At 41.2% G+C, this 18,065-nt stretch overlaps 2 protein-coding genes across 2 annotated transcripts; both read right to left on the bottom strand.

Annotated features, from left to right (window-relative positions):
- Positions 1-209: 209 nt before the first annotated feature.
- On the bottom strand, positions 210-4,242 carry LOC102682208 (neuritin-like). The gene is made up of 3 exons (XM_015338901.2): positions 3,999-4,242; positions 3,089-3,257; positions 210-568 (listed from the first exon to the last, which is right to left on the bottom strand). Exons 1-3 carry the CDS (start codon positions 4,036-4,038, stop codon positions 307-309), a joined length of 471 nt encoding a protein of 156 aa, XP_015194387.1. The 5' UTR covers positions 4,039-4,242; the 3' UTR covers positions 210-306.
- Positions 4,243-7,937: 3,695 nt separating this feature from the next.
- Positions 7,938-14,211, bottom strand: LOC107075894 (baculoviral IAP repeat-containing protein 1-like). Its single transcript, XM_069180288.1, has 5 exons — positions 12,413-14,211; positions 10,034-11,493; positions 9,322-9,408; positions 9,041-9,205; positions 7,938-8,678 (listed from the first exon to the last, which is right to left on the bottom strand). Exons 1-2 carry the CDS (start codon positions 14,130-14,132, stop codon positions 11,297-11,299), a joined length of 1,917 nt encoding a protein of 638 aa, XP_069036389.1. The 5' UTR covers positions 14,133-14,211; the 3' UTR covers positions 7,938-8,678; positions 9,041-9,205; positions 9,322-9,408; positions 10,034-11,296.
- Positions 14,212-18,065: the final 3,854 nt, after the last annotated feature.

The following is an 18,065-nucleotide window of genomic DNA, read 5'->3' as shown; positions in this document are numbered from 1 at the left end:
ATAAACAGAGCCATTGATCAGTTTGATCATGGAGTGACGCCAATGAGGTGGCTGATGGCTTCAATTGGGTACACAGAAGTTTCAACTGTGTCCTGAGAGTGTGTCCATAACAATCCTGTGTTTCTCTGTCTGTCTCACGTTCACTTTGACTTGTCTTTCTGCACTCTTACAATCTTTCTCCCTTTCTCAGTGTGCCTCATTGGATGAAAGCACAGTAAAAAAGTGTGCAAGTGGCTACGTTTGTGTTGTTCTCTCTCCCCATCTCTGTCTGTATGTGTTTCAGACAGAGTCGCCTCCCCTTCTCCTCTACAATTCGGCTCTCACAATGAGAGTGCCCCCTATGACTAATGCGAGAGCGATGCACCCCGTCTTTGTCTGGACTCGGGTTGCACTCGATCCGGTGAGTCGGTGCTGGCTGGACTGCTCCCGGGCCCGGCACACCTCGTAGAGGTTGCCGTGGAAACGCAGGTTCTCGGACTGGAGGCGCAGGGAGTCCCACACAGCCTGGACTTCCACACGGCACTCCGAAATCACTGCCATCCCACAGGCGTGGAACTCGTCCCAGTGACTACAAGAGAGACAGGAGGGTTAATCATGCTGTAATGGGCTGGGCATGAAAAAGAGAGGAGTCATACTGATGTACTGACTGAACCACACCAAACCGACTTAACCCATCAGTGTGCAACAGAGACAGAAAATAATTAATACAAACTGACCTGAATTGTATGCATTTAATTTATTATAAGTGAGATTTCCAATATTTTTTTTCTTTTCTTGTAAATTTAGAATCACCATCTTGTCTGTTATACCTGCCCATTGTGTGACCATATATGAGGGAGGAAGTTAGGACAGACTCATAACATGTCAACCCCAGCCCCCTGCTGGGAGATAACAACTGATTGGATGAGGGGCACATCCCTTAGCCACAGCATAGCACTGTCTTGTAGCCTGCTGGGGGTGCTGTGTTGCTGAGAACCAAGAACTCCCTAGCCAACTCATCCTACTTTCATCGACATTCAGGTAACTGTGTGAAATCCAGTCACAGTCAGCTAGTGACATGACCCAAGCTTGAACCCACAAACTGCACTCAAGCAAGTGTCTTTACTGTTTGAGTCATGGTTCCAACATTTTTAACACGCTATTGCTGTGCTTTACTGCACTGCTCCATGAGTAAATTAAGGTGCCTTAGAGGCATTTACCATGACATGTCATCCAGTGTTCAGGGATCGCATGCCTGAGCTATGAACATAAAGGAAAAAGATTAACCGCTTCTTGATGAGTTAGGAATTGGTGAAAACATACTGATTAGCGGAGTAAAGCGTAGTTAAACACATTACAATTGCAGTACATACTGAAACACAGGGGAAATTCTGTGGGAAGTAATGGTAAATTTAAACAAATACAGTACTATAATCAAACGATAACCATGATAGCACAGGTTAGGTGGTTGTAAGACAAATTAAATTATGCGACCTCAACACAAAGCATATTGACAGAATATGCTAGGCAGACAGAGAGAGAAAAGGGTTAATAAAGAGTCACTTTTCTCTTTCTCTCTCAATTCTGACATTTCATGTCTATTAATAATAAGACTAATCATGCCACAAGTATCTCAACTCTCCCTTTTCCTTTCCCTCTCCCATCTCAGGATTTTAACCACCTTCATTATTAACAATAATAAGAACTACCAACAAGCAACTTGTGAAGATAGAATTGTCATGTCTCCTCATTTCACACAAGGGCAAAATCAGGAGCTACAAGGCTCTAGACAGGGTAGGCAAACCTGTGTGATCACATTTCCAACACAATTAATAAAGGAAGTAGTATTGATCAATGTAAAAACTGCAAGATATTATTAAGGCAATAAAACACATGTAGATAATCAGATCCTCCTTTGAGTAAAGAGCTTCTGCAGTAGTATTTAAAGAGAGAGATACTGGAGGCAAAGAAGTCACTGTATCACTGTAGATGGTTCTGTACTTGAGCTTCAATCAAAATTGAAAAACCTTGGAGTTATATTCTATTCTGGTTTAACATGTGCAGCATACTGTCAAAACATCTTTTTTTCACCTCAGAAATATCACTAGACTACGTCCTATGCCATCACTAACTGTGGCTGAAAAGCTGATCAACACATTTGTGTTCTCTCGAATTGACTAGTGTAATGCTCTACTTGCTGTGGTATCTAAATCTACTCTGAACAAACTGCAGTATGTCCAAAATTGAGCAGCCAGAATCCTGACCAGGTCTAGTGCAAATGTTCACATTACTCCTATCCTGGAGTCCTTGCACTGGTTTCTGGTCAAATTCCGTGTAGACTTTAAAATCCTCACCTACAAGGCTCTGCATGGCTTGGCACCTCAGTACCTGTTTGAGCTATTATCGCCCTACTCCCCACCTCGCAACCTTCGCTCTTCTAATTGCTCTCCTTACTGTCCCCCAAGCCCGTCTACATTGTATGGGTGACAGGGCCTTCTCCTGTTATGCCCCCAAGCTGTGGAACTCTCTCCTCAAGGATATCAGAGAGTCACCTTCTCTAAACTCCTTCAAATCCAGACTCAAAATCCTCTTCTTCAGAAAAGTCTTTACTTAACTGGTTCCATTCTTCACCCCTCTGCTTTTCTTAGTACCACCATCCACGGTCTCCTCTATATATTGTAATTGTGTTTTATCTTGTGTATTCTTCTTATTTATTATTGTTGTCATCCTGTAAAGCGCTTTGAGAAGCCACATTTAAAGGCGCTATATAAAATAAAGTTTATTATTATTATTATTATTATTATTATCAGTCTTGAAAAGTACACAGCCATGTTCTATAGTACCTCTACACATACTGTATAGTATGCATTTAGCAATACAGTAATAGAAGTAATATGGAGCACACGCAATGCAGGAAGCCATCTTCTCTGTTCTTTATTCACATTCGCTTAACTCCATCACTTCCTTTGTAGTAATCTAACGACAGTGTGTGCAACTCCATTTAGATAGCCATGCTTCACGAAGGCTAAGCTAGGAGGTGCATGAGCAATCGAAAATACACTACAAGCCACACACATGCGCATGCATGCAGAGAATCCGGGCGACTCACGCACACACGTTGTCTATGTCCTGCTCCTCCACCAGCTCCTCCTCGACGTAACGGCTCATGCTGTCTCCCAGGCGCAGGAGACACTCAGAGAAACCACGGTAAATGCCATTACAGTGTACCTCCCTGCGCCCCTCCACCGAAGCACCCAGAGATGGGAAGACGGAGCACGCTAACAGAGATTGAGAAAGAGAGAGGATTAATACAGACCTTACGTGACTGGGAAGATGAGAAACAATGTGGTTTACCAGAGGAACAGCAGATCTCAGGGAAGTGTGGAGAATTCAAAGCAATAATCCAACACATTAACATTGGATCAAGCCTGGGAGTTGAGAGAGAGGGAGGGGGAGTAGAGACTGTACAAATGATACCACACCAGAACATTAGCAAAGCCCAGAATCTGAGAGAAAGAACATTTGCGTCTATACTGGGGCTGATGAACAGCACACAGATTGGCTTTCACTTAGTCCCCTGTCCTGCAATGCCTAACTGCAATAATATTACAACCACTCAAATACTTTTTTACAATGGCACAGCCTTTTTACAATCCCTAAGCCAGAAAGAGAAAACTAAGGACTTAGCAGAGGTGGATTGGTGTGCTTGGAGCACCCATAAAAAAGGTTGCAATGGGAAAGTACCAGTGTAATTAAGAGGGACTGTTATACAAGGAGATATTATTGTTGGAGAATTAGTGTTGCTTTATTCATTCCCTGTGATAAAGTAATGCTGTTCTGTGTTAATTGTCCAAAGTGTGTCTCTCTCACATATTTATTTTGTAGACAACCATTAAGAACTAGCTGTATAATCACAAAGCAATACAGACCGACACATGGAAATAGGATGTGTGGAGAACACAATGAAACACTGACAGAAAGACAGGCAGGTGGGTGGACAGATCCATCATGGTACTTACCAAAAAGAAGGAGTATTAAACTTCTTTGTGAGCAATCCATCCCAGAAAAGGCACGCACGACAGAAAATCAGCCCAATATACGTATGTGTGTGGCATATGAGTTAAATGAACAGAAAGAGGAAACAAATCATCGAGAGAGCTGACAGATGGAATGTATGGAAGAAAAGATGAAGAAAAGATGAAGCAGCTTGCAGAGACTAAGCACACAGAGGGAGGGGGAGCAAGGGGTGATGATGTGTGCTTAAAATTCACCAGGATTCACTCGGGAGTACAGAGCACATGTGTGAGAGAGAAGGAGCTGGGGGGGGGGAGGGGAGCTGTTCATTTTTATCACATAGAGATGGAGATAATGATAGAGAGAGATAGAGATACTGTAGGAAGACAGAGAGCTATATAGAGAGAAAGAGCTACTGTAGGTAGAGATAGAGAGATGAGAGATAAAGAGATAAAGAGCTAGATTGATAGAGTCATAGGGGATAGAGAGAGAACTAGAGATGGGATGTGGAGATGGATATTTGGATAGAGAGAAAGATAAAGATATAGATTGATACAGATAGAAGGATATGGGGTACAGAGACAGTCAGACTGCTAGAGAGAAAGGGGGGAGAGAGATGGAGAGATAGAGGGAGAGAAAGAGGGGATAGAGAGAGCTAGATAGAGAGATAAAGATCCAGTCTGACAGAGAACGAAGGGGGAATAGAGATGGAGAAATAGACAAATAGAGAAATAGGAGCTAGATAGAGGGCTGTATAAAGAGAAAGATTAAGATATAGAAAAGGATAGGGGGATAGAGAGATCAAATCCAGAACGACAGAGAGAAAGGAGGAAGAGAGATGGAGAGACAGAGGGAGAAAGAGGGAATAGAGGGAAAGATAAAGATAGAGATAGACAGACAGAAACAGGGATAGAGAGATGAAGAGATTTATAGAGATAGAGAGGATAGATCTAGATTTACAGGGAGATGGGGTGGATAAGGCAATAGAGAGATAAAAAGAGAGATAAAACAGAAATAAGGGGATGGATAGCTACTGTAAATTAACAGAGATTCACAGAGTCAGAGAAATAGATACCAAAAAATAGCAAAGAGATTGACATGTTTTAAACACTTTAAAATACTGAAACATATTTTTAATTTTAATCACTCTATCCTTGTGTACAACATAAAATCTTCATGTTGCTGCACAAAAAGAATAATGCTTAACGAAAGGCCAATTTTTGTCCAATATGATATGAATACACTGCTAATTGAAACTCAAATAACACTCACAAAATACAACTGTGAAAAATCTTCACTCACACTTTTCTGAAAAAAGCATGCCGGTCAAGTCAGCTAGAGCTTTTGTAGCTGCAGCACTCTGCTTGTCTGAATGCTACATGTATTTGATATAAATAGAATTCTCCATTCATATTTCATTAACTCGGCACAGCACGAGAGCCTGAAAAGGGGGAAGGGGTGTTAACATGGATTCAGTGCCTGATTGGGAAACTGTGTACAACTGAGCTTCTGAGCCTGAAAAGCTGCATGTGTATTTAGGGGAGGTTATATGTAATACAGTCAACTTTAATTTTCCTACTCTACTGTATTTACAATATTACTATGGCAATATCTATTGCATAGATGAAGACAGTGAGAGAAAGACGCTCCACTTCAAAGGGAAGCAGCAAACACCACAGGTTCCCTGTGGTCGATTCAAATACTCACCTCCAGCTCTGGCATCAGAAGGTACCTCCTGAAGACCCATCTGTGCCTTTAGAGGCTGGAAGAGGTGTTAGTGGGGCCAGCAAGGGGCACTCACCCTGTGGTCTATGTGGGTCCTAATGCCCCAGTATAGTGCCAGGGATATTATTATTATTCACCCTGTATTGGATCAAGAGTTTAGAAGTTTAGAAGAACGTTGGTGGATTCTTTTACAGCCATCTTCAAACACGTGGAGGTCAGTGACCTTGTGCCTGCAGTCTTCAGAGAGCTGACAACCATGATGATACGATAATTGCTGACAGTCCCTTGTGTATGTTACCCCTTTTGTTACCCCAGGGTAATAAGACACCTTCAGAAGCCTCTAGATCAGTGGTTCTCAAACTTTTTGGACCAAGTACCACCCCTAACCCAACCAAAGCATCCAAATACCACCTACAAGTCATCATCTCATAGGAACCCCAGAAATTCTCAATGACCAACATGAGCGCGCGTGCACACACACATATAATAAATGTTATAATAATAAACTTGATTTGATATAGCGCCTTTAAAGGTGGCTTCTCAAAGTGTTTTACAGAAAAAAAAAACATTAACAACAACTAATAAAAAACACAATTTCAGTGAGAGGGGTGAGCCTGTTTAGTTGAGCAAAGCAGATGTGAATTAATTTTTCGAGCCTTGATACAATTCACAACAACGATATTAAATCGTCAGGCATTTTCTTGACGGCAAAGATCTCTCGGTGGATGTTGTAATGCGTATATTAATTTCTGGAGCAATATAATTCGTGCAACTACACTGTTATGTCGGCTTGTCATTGGTCTACCACCGTCTGTACAAACTCAGACGCATTTTATCCAGTCGAGGCCATTCTCTTCGATAAATTCATTCAGGAGCTGAAATGTGTTCACCTGTAGTTCCTGTTGGTAGTGGTTTACAGAACAGAAAGTCCTCATGGGACATACCCTCAAACTCGTATCTAACGTAAACGAGCAAATTGGCCAAATCGACTACAGACTCATCTAATTGTAGTGAAAAACATCTGCTCATCTTAACGCGCTCTATCAGTGTACTTTTGATATAATCCTTCATTTCAATAATTCTATGAATGACTGTGTCTTTCAGGGGGAGGGGGGCAGCAGGTCGAGCTGTTTAGCAGTTTTTTCTCTACACATAATACGTGTCAGCTCTTTTGCCAACGGTAAATAAGGTTCTTCAAAAATAGTGTAGCTTACCTGCTTTAGCAATCCGCAAGTTTGCATTTTTCCGCGTTTCCGTTTTTATTTAAAGTTTTTATTTCATGCGCATGGGAGCGAAACACAGAGGCGCTCGGTGTATTTTTCTCAAATTAGAACAGTTCTTAAATATTTTTCTATCACGCTTTCGTGTGCTCACAAGATTACCTGCATTCGTAGCACGTATTTCTATGCATTCCTGTGTTTACAACGTTGGCATTGTTCCAAAATCACGCACATTCTCCTTTCTCCCTATTTGCTGGAGATACAGTAGCTTTTTTTAAATACAATTGGGCATCCGTAGCACGCATTCCTATAGAGTGGTATAGAATTACAGAGTATCTCTTGTGTCCACTGAAGTATTAGCGCGCACTGTATCGTAGTACGTAGGCTGCTTATTCGACACGTATTAAAATACAAAATATGAAAACCCGTCCTGATTTTTCAGCGCACACGACACAGTTCCAGGGTCATTTGGCGTACCACCTGGCGGCACGCAGCGTACCACTGCCGGTACGCGTACCACAGTTTGAGAACCACTGCTCTAGATAATTCCAGTGGTTTCCATCTTACAAAAACCTGAAATATAATGTAGATTTATTTTTGGGATTTGTATTAAAAGGAATAAATGTGTCCCTTATGTTTTTTGGAATCCAAATAAATATTTAGGACAGACATGACTTTGTGAAATGCTATTACAACTACTGAACAGCATAAGATTTTTAGCTTTAAACTGAACACTAACACACCTTATCAAATTCATAATTGGATTGGATATATTCTGCTACTGTATGATGATTTTGTTTCTATTTCATCATGGGTATGAGTATCTGGAGTATGAGTATATTTAATATTATAGTGCCTTGTTTATACTATCCCCAATCACAATCACCAACCTCAAACACCAAAAAAATCAAGTTCAGACAGTTCCACCTCATAACATTACTGAGAGTTTATTACCTAAAACTTAACAAAGAACACAGAGTTCAGAATTTCTTGGTAATTTTGCCTTTATAGCAGTAATATCGGCAAAAATACAACACATTTAACAAGACCTGTTACTCTTAAACTAATCATTTAGTCATCACTAAAAAAATAACCATATAGAAGCCTCCAGGCAGGCATGATTGCACCTTATGAAACAGAATCTGAAAACAATAAAACACTGTTTATGTGTCTATTTATCTATTCATGCCAAACAATCTTCCTTTAGTTGTAAACCGTCATTGTGTCAAAAGATAAGGTAAGTCATGGATTGAACAAATCTACCCACCTTATTAAGACAAACTAAACATCTTAAAAGAACTAAGCACCACAAGCAAACATCCCTTAAGATACCGGAGCTCCTTTCCTAAACTTTTTACTCCCTATGTTAAAATGTTTCTCTCAGGATCTGCGGTGAGAAGGGCAGCACCCACTGCCAAATGAGTTTTAAACATTGAGATTGAGGGTGTTGCCTTTTCATCTGGTTAAACATGTTCAGGTCTTCGGAGTCCAGCAGCCAACCATACATGACAATGAGCATCAGGCTGGGCAGCCGGGACACACACTGCACAAAGGCCCTGACCGTGGAGGCGTGGGGTTTCAGGGTCTTACTGTAGTGTCGGGAAACAAGGAGGTCTTTTAAATGGGGCAGGTTGTCCAGGGTTTGGAAAAAATCCCTCCAGCCTGCGTCGGTGACCCCATGATTGATCTCGAGGTCCAGTTTCTGAACGGACTGAAGAAAGCTCTCTTTTGACAGTTTGGCTGAAAATAAAAAGTACATGTATTAAGAGGGAGAATAAGTAAAATTTGTATATTAATAGATATTCAGACTCACTATGATCTGGGACTTTCTAATGTTTTTCCATCCATTTTCAAACAGCTTTTCCCAATACAAGGTCACGGTGGCAAGGAACCAGTGTGAGCCTGAATATACCCTGGACAGGACACTAGTCCATCACAGGGCACAAACAGACCCATATTTCACAGAGTTGCGTGCATTTCAAGTAACCTCGATATTGTTTATTGCATTTCTAAATTCAGCCATTCCCAATTGTTATTCTCTGGCACTGTTGTGACCTCCTGCTCCATCCCACCTCCCTTGGGGACGACCCCTGCACACTTACCCAACTGGTAAAGGCTGTGATCCTCCAGTATGACCCCAATGGTCAGAACTTGCAGCTGCCTGATATGTTGTAGCTGCTCTAGCACAGTGGGCAAGGCGGCTTTCATTCCGTTGCCTAAAGGAAGATGCAGCTCTTTCAAATTCACCAGTGATTCTAGGGCCTGAGCTTGAAACAGGGAGGAAGGCAGTTTCACAAGGTGTTCGTATATGCAATAAATTCACTTCTGATAGTGAGGCACAGCAATATGTTATTGTGAGGAATGGAAGAAAAAAGAGCCTTACCAAATATCTGGGTAGATCCTTTATCCTGAATATCCTGGGTTTCTAGATTTAAGACTTTCATGTTTTCAAATTTGGGCAGTGCAGATGCTGTTATGAAATAAAACAACATTAACTCAGTCGAGCAATAGTCCAATAACCACTATTCTGTTTCAGGACAGTTTTCTTTGAAATCATCTGATTTTTTTGAGTGAAGGTGCATCCACACTGGACAGAATGACGTGAGCAACATTGCAGAGTGTCAATCCATACTAAATGTCACTTGGAAACAAAGTGACACAATACTTGGAAACAAGTACAGACAGTCAGAGCAAAGCTGACACTCATCACTGACACTTTCATGTTCACACAAACTTCACACACTCAGAGCAGGGCTGACACTCATCAACTACACACTGGGGTTCATATACACCTCACCTCTCACCTGTGTACCTATTCTCACCTACTATGCTCTTTGTTCTTGTGTGCTTTGTATTACTGCTATCTTCCTCTCTTTCTCACACCTGAAGAAGGCTCATCAGCCAGAATGCTGGATTTTGCCTTGCTATGTTTCAGTGTGGAATTAGCCTTTACTTGCTCCTTAGCAGACAGCACACACAGACACAGTTCAAGCTGACACCACTTGAACCTCTACAGTTACAAAGGATACGTAAACAAAAGGGTGACCAAGAGTTCTAAGCTTTCACGGTTTCTATGGACAGTTCAACATGCTTACCTAATTCTGATACACCTCTGTCAAAATGAAGGAAGTGCTCAAAGTGAATATGTTCAAGTTTTCTACAGGTGGAAAGCACTGCGGTGACTTCATTGAAATTCGGACACCTGGGCAACCTGAGACTTATGTGTTTGAGATTGGGAAAATGTCACAGAAGGAAGGCTGGAAATAAAAACAATATCAGCAACAGCAACAGGAGGTCTAGCTGTAGGTTTAGATATGTTTATGCAAAACAGAATGGACTTTTAATAAATAACACAGACCTCAATAACAATGTATCAACAATACCTTCCATTTGGGTAATTAAATGGCATAAAAGTTTTGTTTTTGTAGACTAGTGTGTGCATAAAATACTGTATGGTTTCCAATGCGAGAAGCTTTATTAATTGAGATTTTTTTAAAGGATCCAGCTACATACCAACACATGTCTATTAACAAAAGAACATTTTTCTTGAGTATTTGTATACATTATGAAAGTGCTTATCCTGATGTCGTGACAAGCTGGAACATATCCTGGAAGCACAGAACTAGAAAAACAGCTGAGATTGCACGTGTTCTCTTCTAGTGGACAGGACTTCAGTTGATCGCAGGGCTATTGGATTAAAGGGAATTTTAAAATAGGCCATCCAGCTTAAAATTCTTTGCTATTGTAGACAAACGGGGGCTCCTCATAAAAACCTCAATGGATACAAAGATATACATGCAATCTTCACACAGACAGAAGCCCAATGCCAGAATGCGATACAAGTCTCTGCAACTATGAGGTAGCAATTCTAACAGCCATGCTACTATGCTTCCCTTCTAATAAGCTTACAAATTAATAATAATGTGATAGACCATCAGCTAGTATTTGTCTGTAGTTAGTACATGAGGTCTAACTAGAAGTATAACACACACTGGAGCTCTGACAGTGAGCCAACACAGGCTTACAAGAAGCAGATGACTGAGAGAAGATGAAAGAGCTATAGTATAAAGGTGAACAAAGCAACAACAAGCTATTGAAGCAGCTAGGATGCTGATGACTAATATTTTGAGAATCATTTTGGATTTCACTTTGTTTAACTTTTTGAAAATAAAAGAGCTCTGCAGTGACAGAGATTTTTCTAAACCATGGACTTGTGTGTATGTTTTTTTTGCAGAACACAAAAGTTCTTATAAAGCTGCAAGGATACATGTTATCATGAAAAGTAAGTGACAATGGACACAGTATTGTTAAGACTTTTTTAGAATGCTCTGATGAAAGAATGAGAGAATCTGATGTGTTTAAAAGTTAGAAATAAAAAAACCAGACATACCAAGTTTGCTTGTGTCATCTTCAGAATCAAAAAGTTTAAGAGTGAATGCATCCAAATTCTGAAGATGTTTGAATCCATCTAATATGCTATCAAGTACTTTTGACTCACTTGTGACTTTCAGTTCTTTGAGACGAGATAGCTTGTCCAGATTTGAGATCAAAAACTCTAGAGGCAAAAAAAGTGTCTCATTAATGTATATTGATTGCCACTCACCCACTCCCTGCATTGTACAACATCAAACCAAAATCAATTATTAGAGATCAGAGCTCTTTGGCAACAGGAAAAAAAAAGGATTCTTTTATGATTCGCTTTCAAAGGATAGAGCTTTTATTCTAGGTGTTGTATAGTCACCTAGAATGTAAACTTCAATAAACCAATCAAACAATAATCCAATAGCTTGGTCACATTTTAATTGAGATAAGGCAATTAATAAAAAGGGATTTGTGTTTTAGTTTTATTATTTTGCTTTAATTTGCCTGCCTGAAGAGATGACAGCCCTGCGTGAAAAGTCAAATTTGCCAAAATCCTGCTCACTTATGAGGAATAAACCAGAGAGGCAGCAGTAAAAAATGAAGTTGGGGTGGAGGGAGGTGTGTAGAAAAGATTACAAGAAAGGGGAGCTTGGGAGGAGGGATTTGGTCTCTCAGACTTCTGTTTAAAAACTCTATTAATGTTGTAATGGGGAAAAGACAGAAAGCCACTTCCAAGGCTACTTTCTGGATAACAAAGGAAATACAAAAGGAGTGTTTGTGTTTTGCCAAGCATCATAAATAGCATCATAACCTCAGCATCTAAAATAGTAATTGTAAAGAGATACCCTAGGTTCCCCAAAAAGAAGACAAAATAAAGACAAAATGGTCAATGGAAATATTTTGTGAGGCAACATGCAGTATAACCTTAATGCTGCTGGCTTTACATTCCCAGAGGACATGCATCTCATCACAAAAGAAGCAAAACCCTTTTTTTCAGAATTCATTTGTAACCCTGTTCATTTGTAACATTCATCTAGAATCTACTAATTCTCACTCTATGAAATGGAACCAATCAAATGTTAAAGCAACAATTAACTAGTACTTTTGCATACCTGGGGTTTTCTTAGAGAATAAATCGAGGTGCTCCAGGGATGACATTGATATCACAAGATCTTCCTCTTGTCTGGTTAAGTGACTTCCAGAAAACGCAAGTCTTCTAAAGTTAGCCCAATTTTGTTCAATTATGTCTTGAATACTCTCCAGGAAACCTTCAGCACTTTCCAAAATGAGTTCAACACTGTGAAAAACAGTGAACAAGCACTGTAACTTTACTCGATCTCCATCTGCCAGTCTGTGCAGGTACGAAACTTTTATTTTAAGTAGAGGGAGAGTATGTCCCTGTCCCACCCTCACAAGGGTGCTAACTGTGGTTTCACTCAGATGACAGAGCCTCATTGATTGAATATGATCGATTTTCCGTTCATTTGCGATATTCATTTCTGCCACATCTCTCAGTAGCTGGAAAGCTGGAGCATAGTCTTCCTCAACCGAAGGCTGGCAGGGAGACTTTAGGGCATTTTCAATTTTCAAAAAATGGTTTGCATCAGTTTTTTCAAACCCTGTAATTAAAATGACTACATCACTCAGCAAAGAAAGGGATTGTGGGTATAAATTGAAAAACATTTCTATTGCATTCCCACCTCCCATTTCTGCAAATTGCAGACTTTTCCCAGAAAGGTATTGGAGGATATGGGGAGCACAGCTGGGCAAACAACTGCTGTGAAGAGATATCTTTATTGTAAACTCCAAAAAATGTTCCCTCCAAATTTCTCTTGAAGCGCTTGTGTGTAGAAACTTTCTAACCATTTGTGCATTGTGTAGATGTTGTGGATGTTTCTCTAAGAGTTTCATATTTTCTGTCCTGGATTCAAAAAAGTCTTGACTTTCTGAGGCGGAAAACAAGTGGCGGACAATCTTTTCTGTGGTTGTTGCAGAGAAACTACATGCATAGCTCAAAAAGGATTGATAGTCAAACATTACTTTGAAGTACGTGTTAATTTGAGCCAGATAGCACCAGCCTCTTTTCAGCTGCTCCTCAGTATCAGATTCAAAGTGGTCACTCAGACGCTTGGCTGCCAGGTACTCTTGAAAGGAAACGTGAAAGAACTTGTAGACAGGAAAGAGCATTTGAGTGGTGAACTTGCTCATCAGCCCCAGAGCAAGAACGTCTCCACTGTCAATCCCTGCATCCCGGAGGCTCTCCTCAGTGAACTCAAACTGCTTGGTAAAAAGACCCTCTAAGGCAAGGTCTCCACAAGATAACATGACAGCTGCCACCTTAACAGACTCCTGCCTTGGCTTTTGTAGAGTGTAATGGAGGTATGCTTCAAAAATCTTCCTCTCATCCATATTGGCACTGGGGTCCTGCACCCAGAGAGCACACAGAGTTAAGGCAAAAAGTGGTGTTTTAAAAATGCCTTCCAGTTCCTGTGAAAGGCCCAGGTTGATAAAGAAGTTCTTCACCAGCTCCTTGTTGTGAGAGAAAAGATTCTTCAAAAGAAATACAGTGCTGTATACAGGAAAGGTTTTGACGGTAACAACCAATGAGGCACACCGACGCACTTGTGCAGTTCTGTTCATCTGGACCCCAATAACAGCAGTTTGGCTCATGTGATTTTTCAAGACCAGTTCATTGACAGAACCTGGAGGCGATCCTGTTATGCCGTAATCATCCCACAGGAACAAAACTTGGTTTCTCAGACCATAGATCATTTTCCTGAATGACTCTTCATTGAGACACATGTTAGAGTCTTGCAGTGATTCTACAATCATTTCTGCCAAGGACTGGTCTGTCTTCACAGTCTTAAGGGAAACATAAAATACCAGCTTGAATCTCTGCAACACAGGGCAACCTCCAGAAGCCCACAAGATTGTGATTTTCCTGAGCAGGGCTGTTTTCCCACTGCCTATTTCTCCTTCGATGACAGTAATTTTACCAAGTTGTCTTAGTAGTGATGGCAGAGAAATTGCTCGCTCTGGTTCATTGTTCCTGTTCTGGAAAGACAAAGCCAGACATGCGAAGGTAGAATGCAAGTCCACTGCAGCATGTGCTGTGTGGGAAAATGAAGGAATTCTCCTGAAGTCTAAGGCACGATATGCCTTTCTCAACCACGAGGACAAATGTCTTGCTTCAGAGATCCAATCTCTTTGCTCCACATTCCTGCTTGGTACTGGAAAAAACAAAAATGAAAGAAGGTGAACAAAGACTCCAAATAATCTTTGTCTACCATTTTCAACAATAAAAAATGTCAATCCATACTTTAAAGGCACGTGAACCATGCGACCTGCTACAGACATTAACACTGGACGAACATCCTGTGGAACTGAAATGCCTTTTACATTCAGTATTCTCATGCTTTATGAGAAAAATCATATCTGTTTCCCCACATGAGGTGTTATTTAGCAGTAGACAATTCATTTATCTGAGCAAATTCCGAAGTCTGAATGTAATGCAGACACTTCCTTTTACCTGTAAGTTTACCTCTTTTATTTAATGATCTGCGGTAAACACCTGGGTTAAATAGATATTTTAGCCAGAAAAATCTATTTTAGACAGAAACAAAATATTATAAAATTATGAAATATTACAAAATATTGTAATTGGTAATTGCAGTGTTTAGCATTGTTGCCTCGCAGCGCTGGAGCCCTGGGTTCAGTTCCTGGGGTGCTACTTGTGTGGAGTTTGTACCCTCTCCCTGTGTTTGTTTTCCTCTCGCAGTCCAAAGATGTACTGGATAGTTAACTGACTTATGAGAAAAGATTGAGTTCTTCTGAGTTACAAATGTACGTACATGAACAGCTCCTTTCTTCGGGAACATTTGAGATGATATTGTCTTCATCCCTGCTTCGTCCCTATAAAAACACGGGAAATCTGAATCTTAAATAGAAGAAGACTTTATTATCTTCTCAGCCTCATAGAATTGTGCCTAAAAAGAATGAAGTCCATGTAACACTGATGCATTTAGGCTTTTTGTCTTCATTTGTGAACTTTAGAATATATAGTATGAGATAGCGTATGTGTGAAAAATAAACTTGAAAACCCAAAAGCAGTGTTTAAAGCTTCTAAGTAAGTAGTTTTTTAGTGTGAATGAACTTAAGTTAACTAAATTGAAATGTAAAATTTATTTCCATCAAGTTTAGAGAATAAACACTTTCTAAAACAACAGGTGTTAAATTTTTGGTTCTTTAAGATTTTGTTACATCAACAAAAAAGAAAATAAAAATGATGATCAAGTGACCAAGTTCTCTTAAACAAGTTCTCCATTAGCTCACAGATTTATTAGGTTGATACTTTTAAATGATGGAGTTTTTAAAGAAGAGATCAAGGGTTACAGGGCACATTTTGCCAAGTTTGCTATGACCTACTATAAAATGCACCATGTGAAGTTTCTGGAGCCGAAGTGAGACCTGTTTCTTTGCAAGTTTCCAGGCAATTTGGTGCAATAGTTGCAAGAAAATGGTAGTTTGAAGTCTGAAAAAAATGGTGATCCAGCAACCAATTTGGTTCACTCAGGAGCACCATTTTGCCATGTGAGAGCTATCTTTAATGACACCCACAAGGTTTGGAGTTGAATTAGCTTGATGGCCCTGTAACAGTTGCCGTTTGTGGAAGAGATGTGTCTTGCCAAATAGTGGAAGGCCCACTGTGGACAGGCAAATAAACACAGCAGATGCAAGTCCAAAATGAATTGCATATGAAGTCTGCCAAGTTCCGTTTCATCCCAAACAGGGACAACACAATACAATATTATTTCACGAGGAATGACAGCAGCTGAAAGCTTGGGAGAAATTAGAATCATTTATTGTGATGTGGAGATTTGGCGTAACCCGCTTGGCTGAGGGCCAACCTCCCGGCCGTTGGACGGGGAGGATAGGACCCCCAAAAGAACCAAGCGGGACCCCCAGTCACCAGTGCAGAAAAAACAAAAACAAAAGATTATTGGACCAATTCAGCTGAGGGGAGAAAGTGCCTGCTTGAGGATACCGGGGTTAGTTTTAATGTATGCATGGTAAGCCTCGGAGGATCAACGGCCGAGTTGCTTGATGAGATACTCAGGTATGCCTTGGCGAGCGGCGGAGGATGCGGCCCCTGATCTAAAGGAGTGCCCGGAGAATTGTTTAGGAGGGTATCATGATACGGCCCTTCTCATTTGCGAACAGAGGGGCAGTAGGCAAAGCTCCGGCAGAGGTGCGAAGATGTGCGTAATGGGATAGAGGCTCGTAAGGGCTTATGTAGGAACAGAGTGTGAAATAATAGATGAGTGGCAGATCTGAGTTGGTTGGTTTTGCTTTTCTTGAGATAGAAGGTCAGTGTCTCGGAAGATGAGATGGAGATGTTGGATAAGCAGGGTTGAGGAGAAGGATCGAAGGATGTGGAATTAGCGGTAATTTCAGAGCACCTTAGGAAGATAAAGAAGGCTAACAAGAATAAAGATTCAAGAGGGCGGTCGACCCAGGGTGAGTGGTAACCGGACGACGTTGATGCAGGATTCGAGGATGTCTGAGGTAAGTGGTGCGCGTAGGTTCGGAAGTGATTTTCAAGCCACTGAAAAGCCTTTAAGGAGAGTGATTCGAGGGTGGATAAGGGATGGACGGATCGTGCCGAAAAGGAGTGGATGCCGCACAGGTATACTTTGGTGGTGGACGCTCGTACCTTGAGTGAGTTTCTACGATAGCGAACGAAGGATGATGCGGTGAGAATGTCGAAAGAACAGAATTTTATGTTCGCAGAGAGGTGGAAGGATTGGAAGCCCTTTCAGGCAGTGCAGTAAGAATCGATAGTTCAAGGGGCGATAGTTTGCTGGGCCGGCTGGAGATAGCGATGGAAAGGATAATTCGGAGGAACGTGAGTTCCGAATAGGGAGATACTGTGCACGGGTTCGGTCTTGCATCTGGTGCCAAGTTCCTGAAGCGAGAGAGAGAGTCAGCTATCTCATTAAGGTGACCTGGAATGTGAGCAGCTACGCGAATGAATTGATGTGTGAGAGAAATCCATTTAAGGCGGCAGAGGAATTTCATGATGGATTGGGACGAAGACCTTCCTTTGTTGATTATATGAACTACTGCATGGATGGCCGAATGGATGAGGATGGTTTATGTTTCCAATTGTGGCCCCAAAGAGAAGCAGCAACGACAATTGGAAATATTTCTAACAAGGCTGATGACTGGTTGGCGAGAGGGATTGGAGAGAAATCAGGAGGCCAAGGGGCCGCAAACCATTGGCCTTTGTAATAGCCTCCGAAACCGACTGAGGGGGCTGCGTCTGTGAAAAACTGGATATCTTCAGTGTCAGAGAGGAGGTCATCGTAGAAAAGAGATATGCCATTCGAGTTGGCCAAAAAAAAGCTGCCAAAGCCTGGGCTCGGATTTGCAGTTGGCTGAAGGGCTTACGTGGTGGTAAAGAGAGGGCACGGAAGAGGCGAGGTCGAGAAGGTAGACCGTCCTTGAGGGATGATACGCATGGCGTAATTGAGGTGGCCGAGCGGAGAGAGAAGTTCCCTCTTTGTGCGAAATTTGGCAGAAGAATAGATAGAAATATACATCTGGATCCTGTCGATTTTGTCGCGAGGCAGGGAAGCGGAGAAATTGATGGAATTGAGGGTGATCCCGAGGAATTGGATTATATGAGAGGGGCCAGTTGTTTTGTCCATGGCAAGGGGTACCCCTAGTTTCCTAAAAACGGAAAGAAGTGTGGTGGAGGCTCTT

This window comes from Lepisosteus oculatus, chromosome 18, assembly GCF_040954835.1.
Source record: "Lepisosteus oculatus isolate fLepOcu1 chromosome 18, fLepOcu1.hap2, whole genome shotgun sequence".
NCBI classification, from domain to species: Eukaryota; Metazoa; Chordata; class Actinopteri; order Semionotiformes; family Lepisosteidae; genus Lepisosteus; species Lepisosteus oculatus.
Note: the sequence above shows the minus strand (reverse complement) of the source record. Positions and strands in the feature narration are given on the sequence as shown.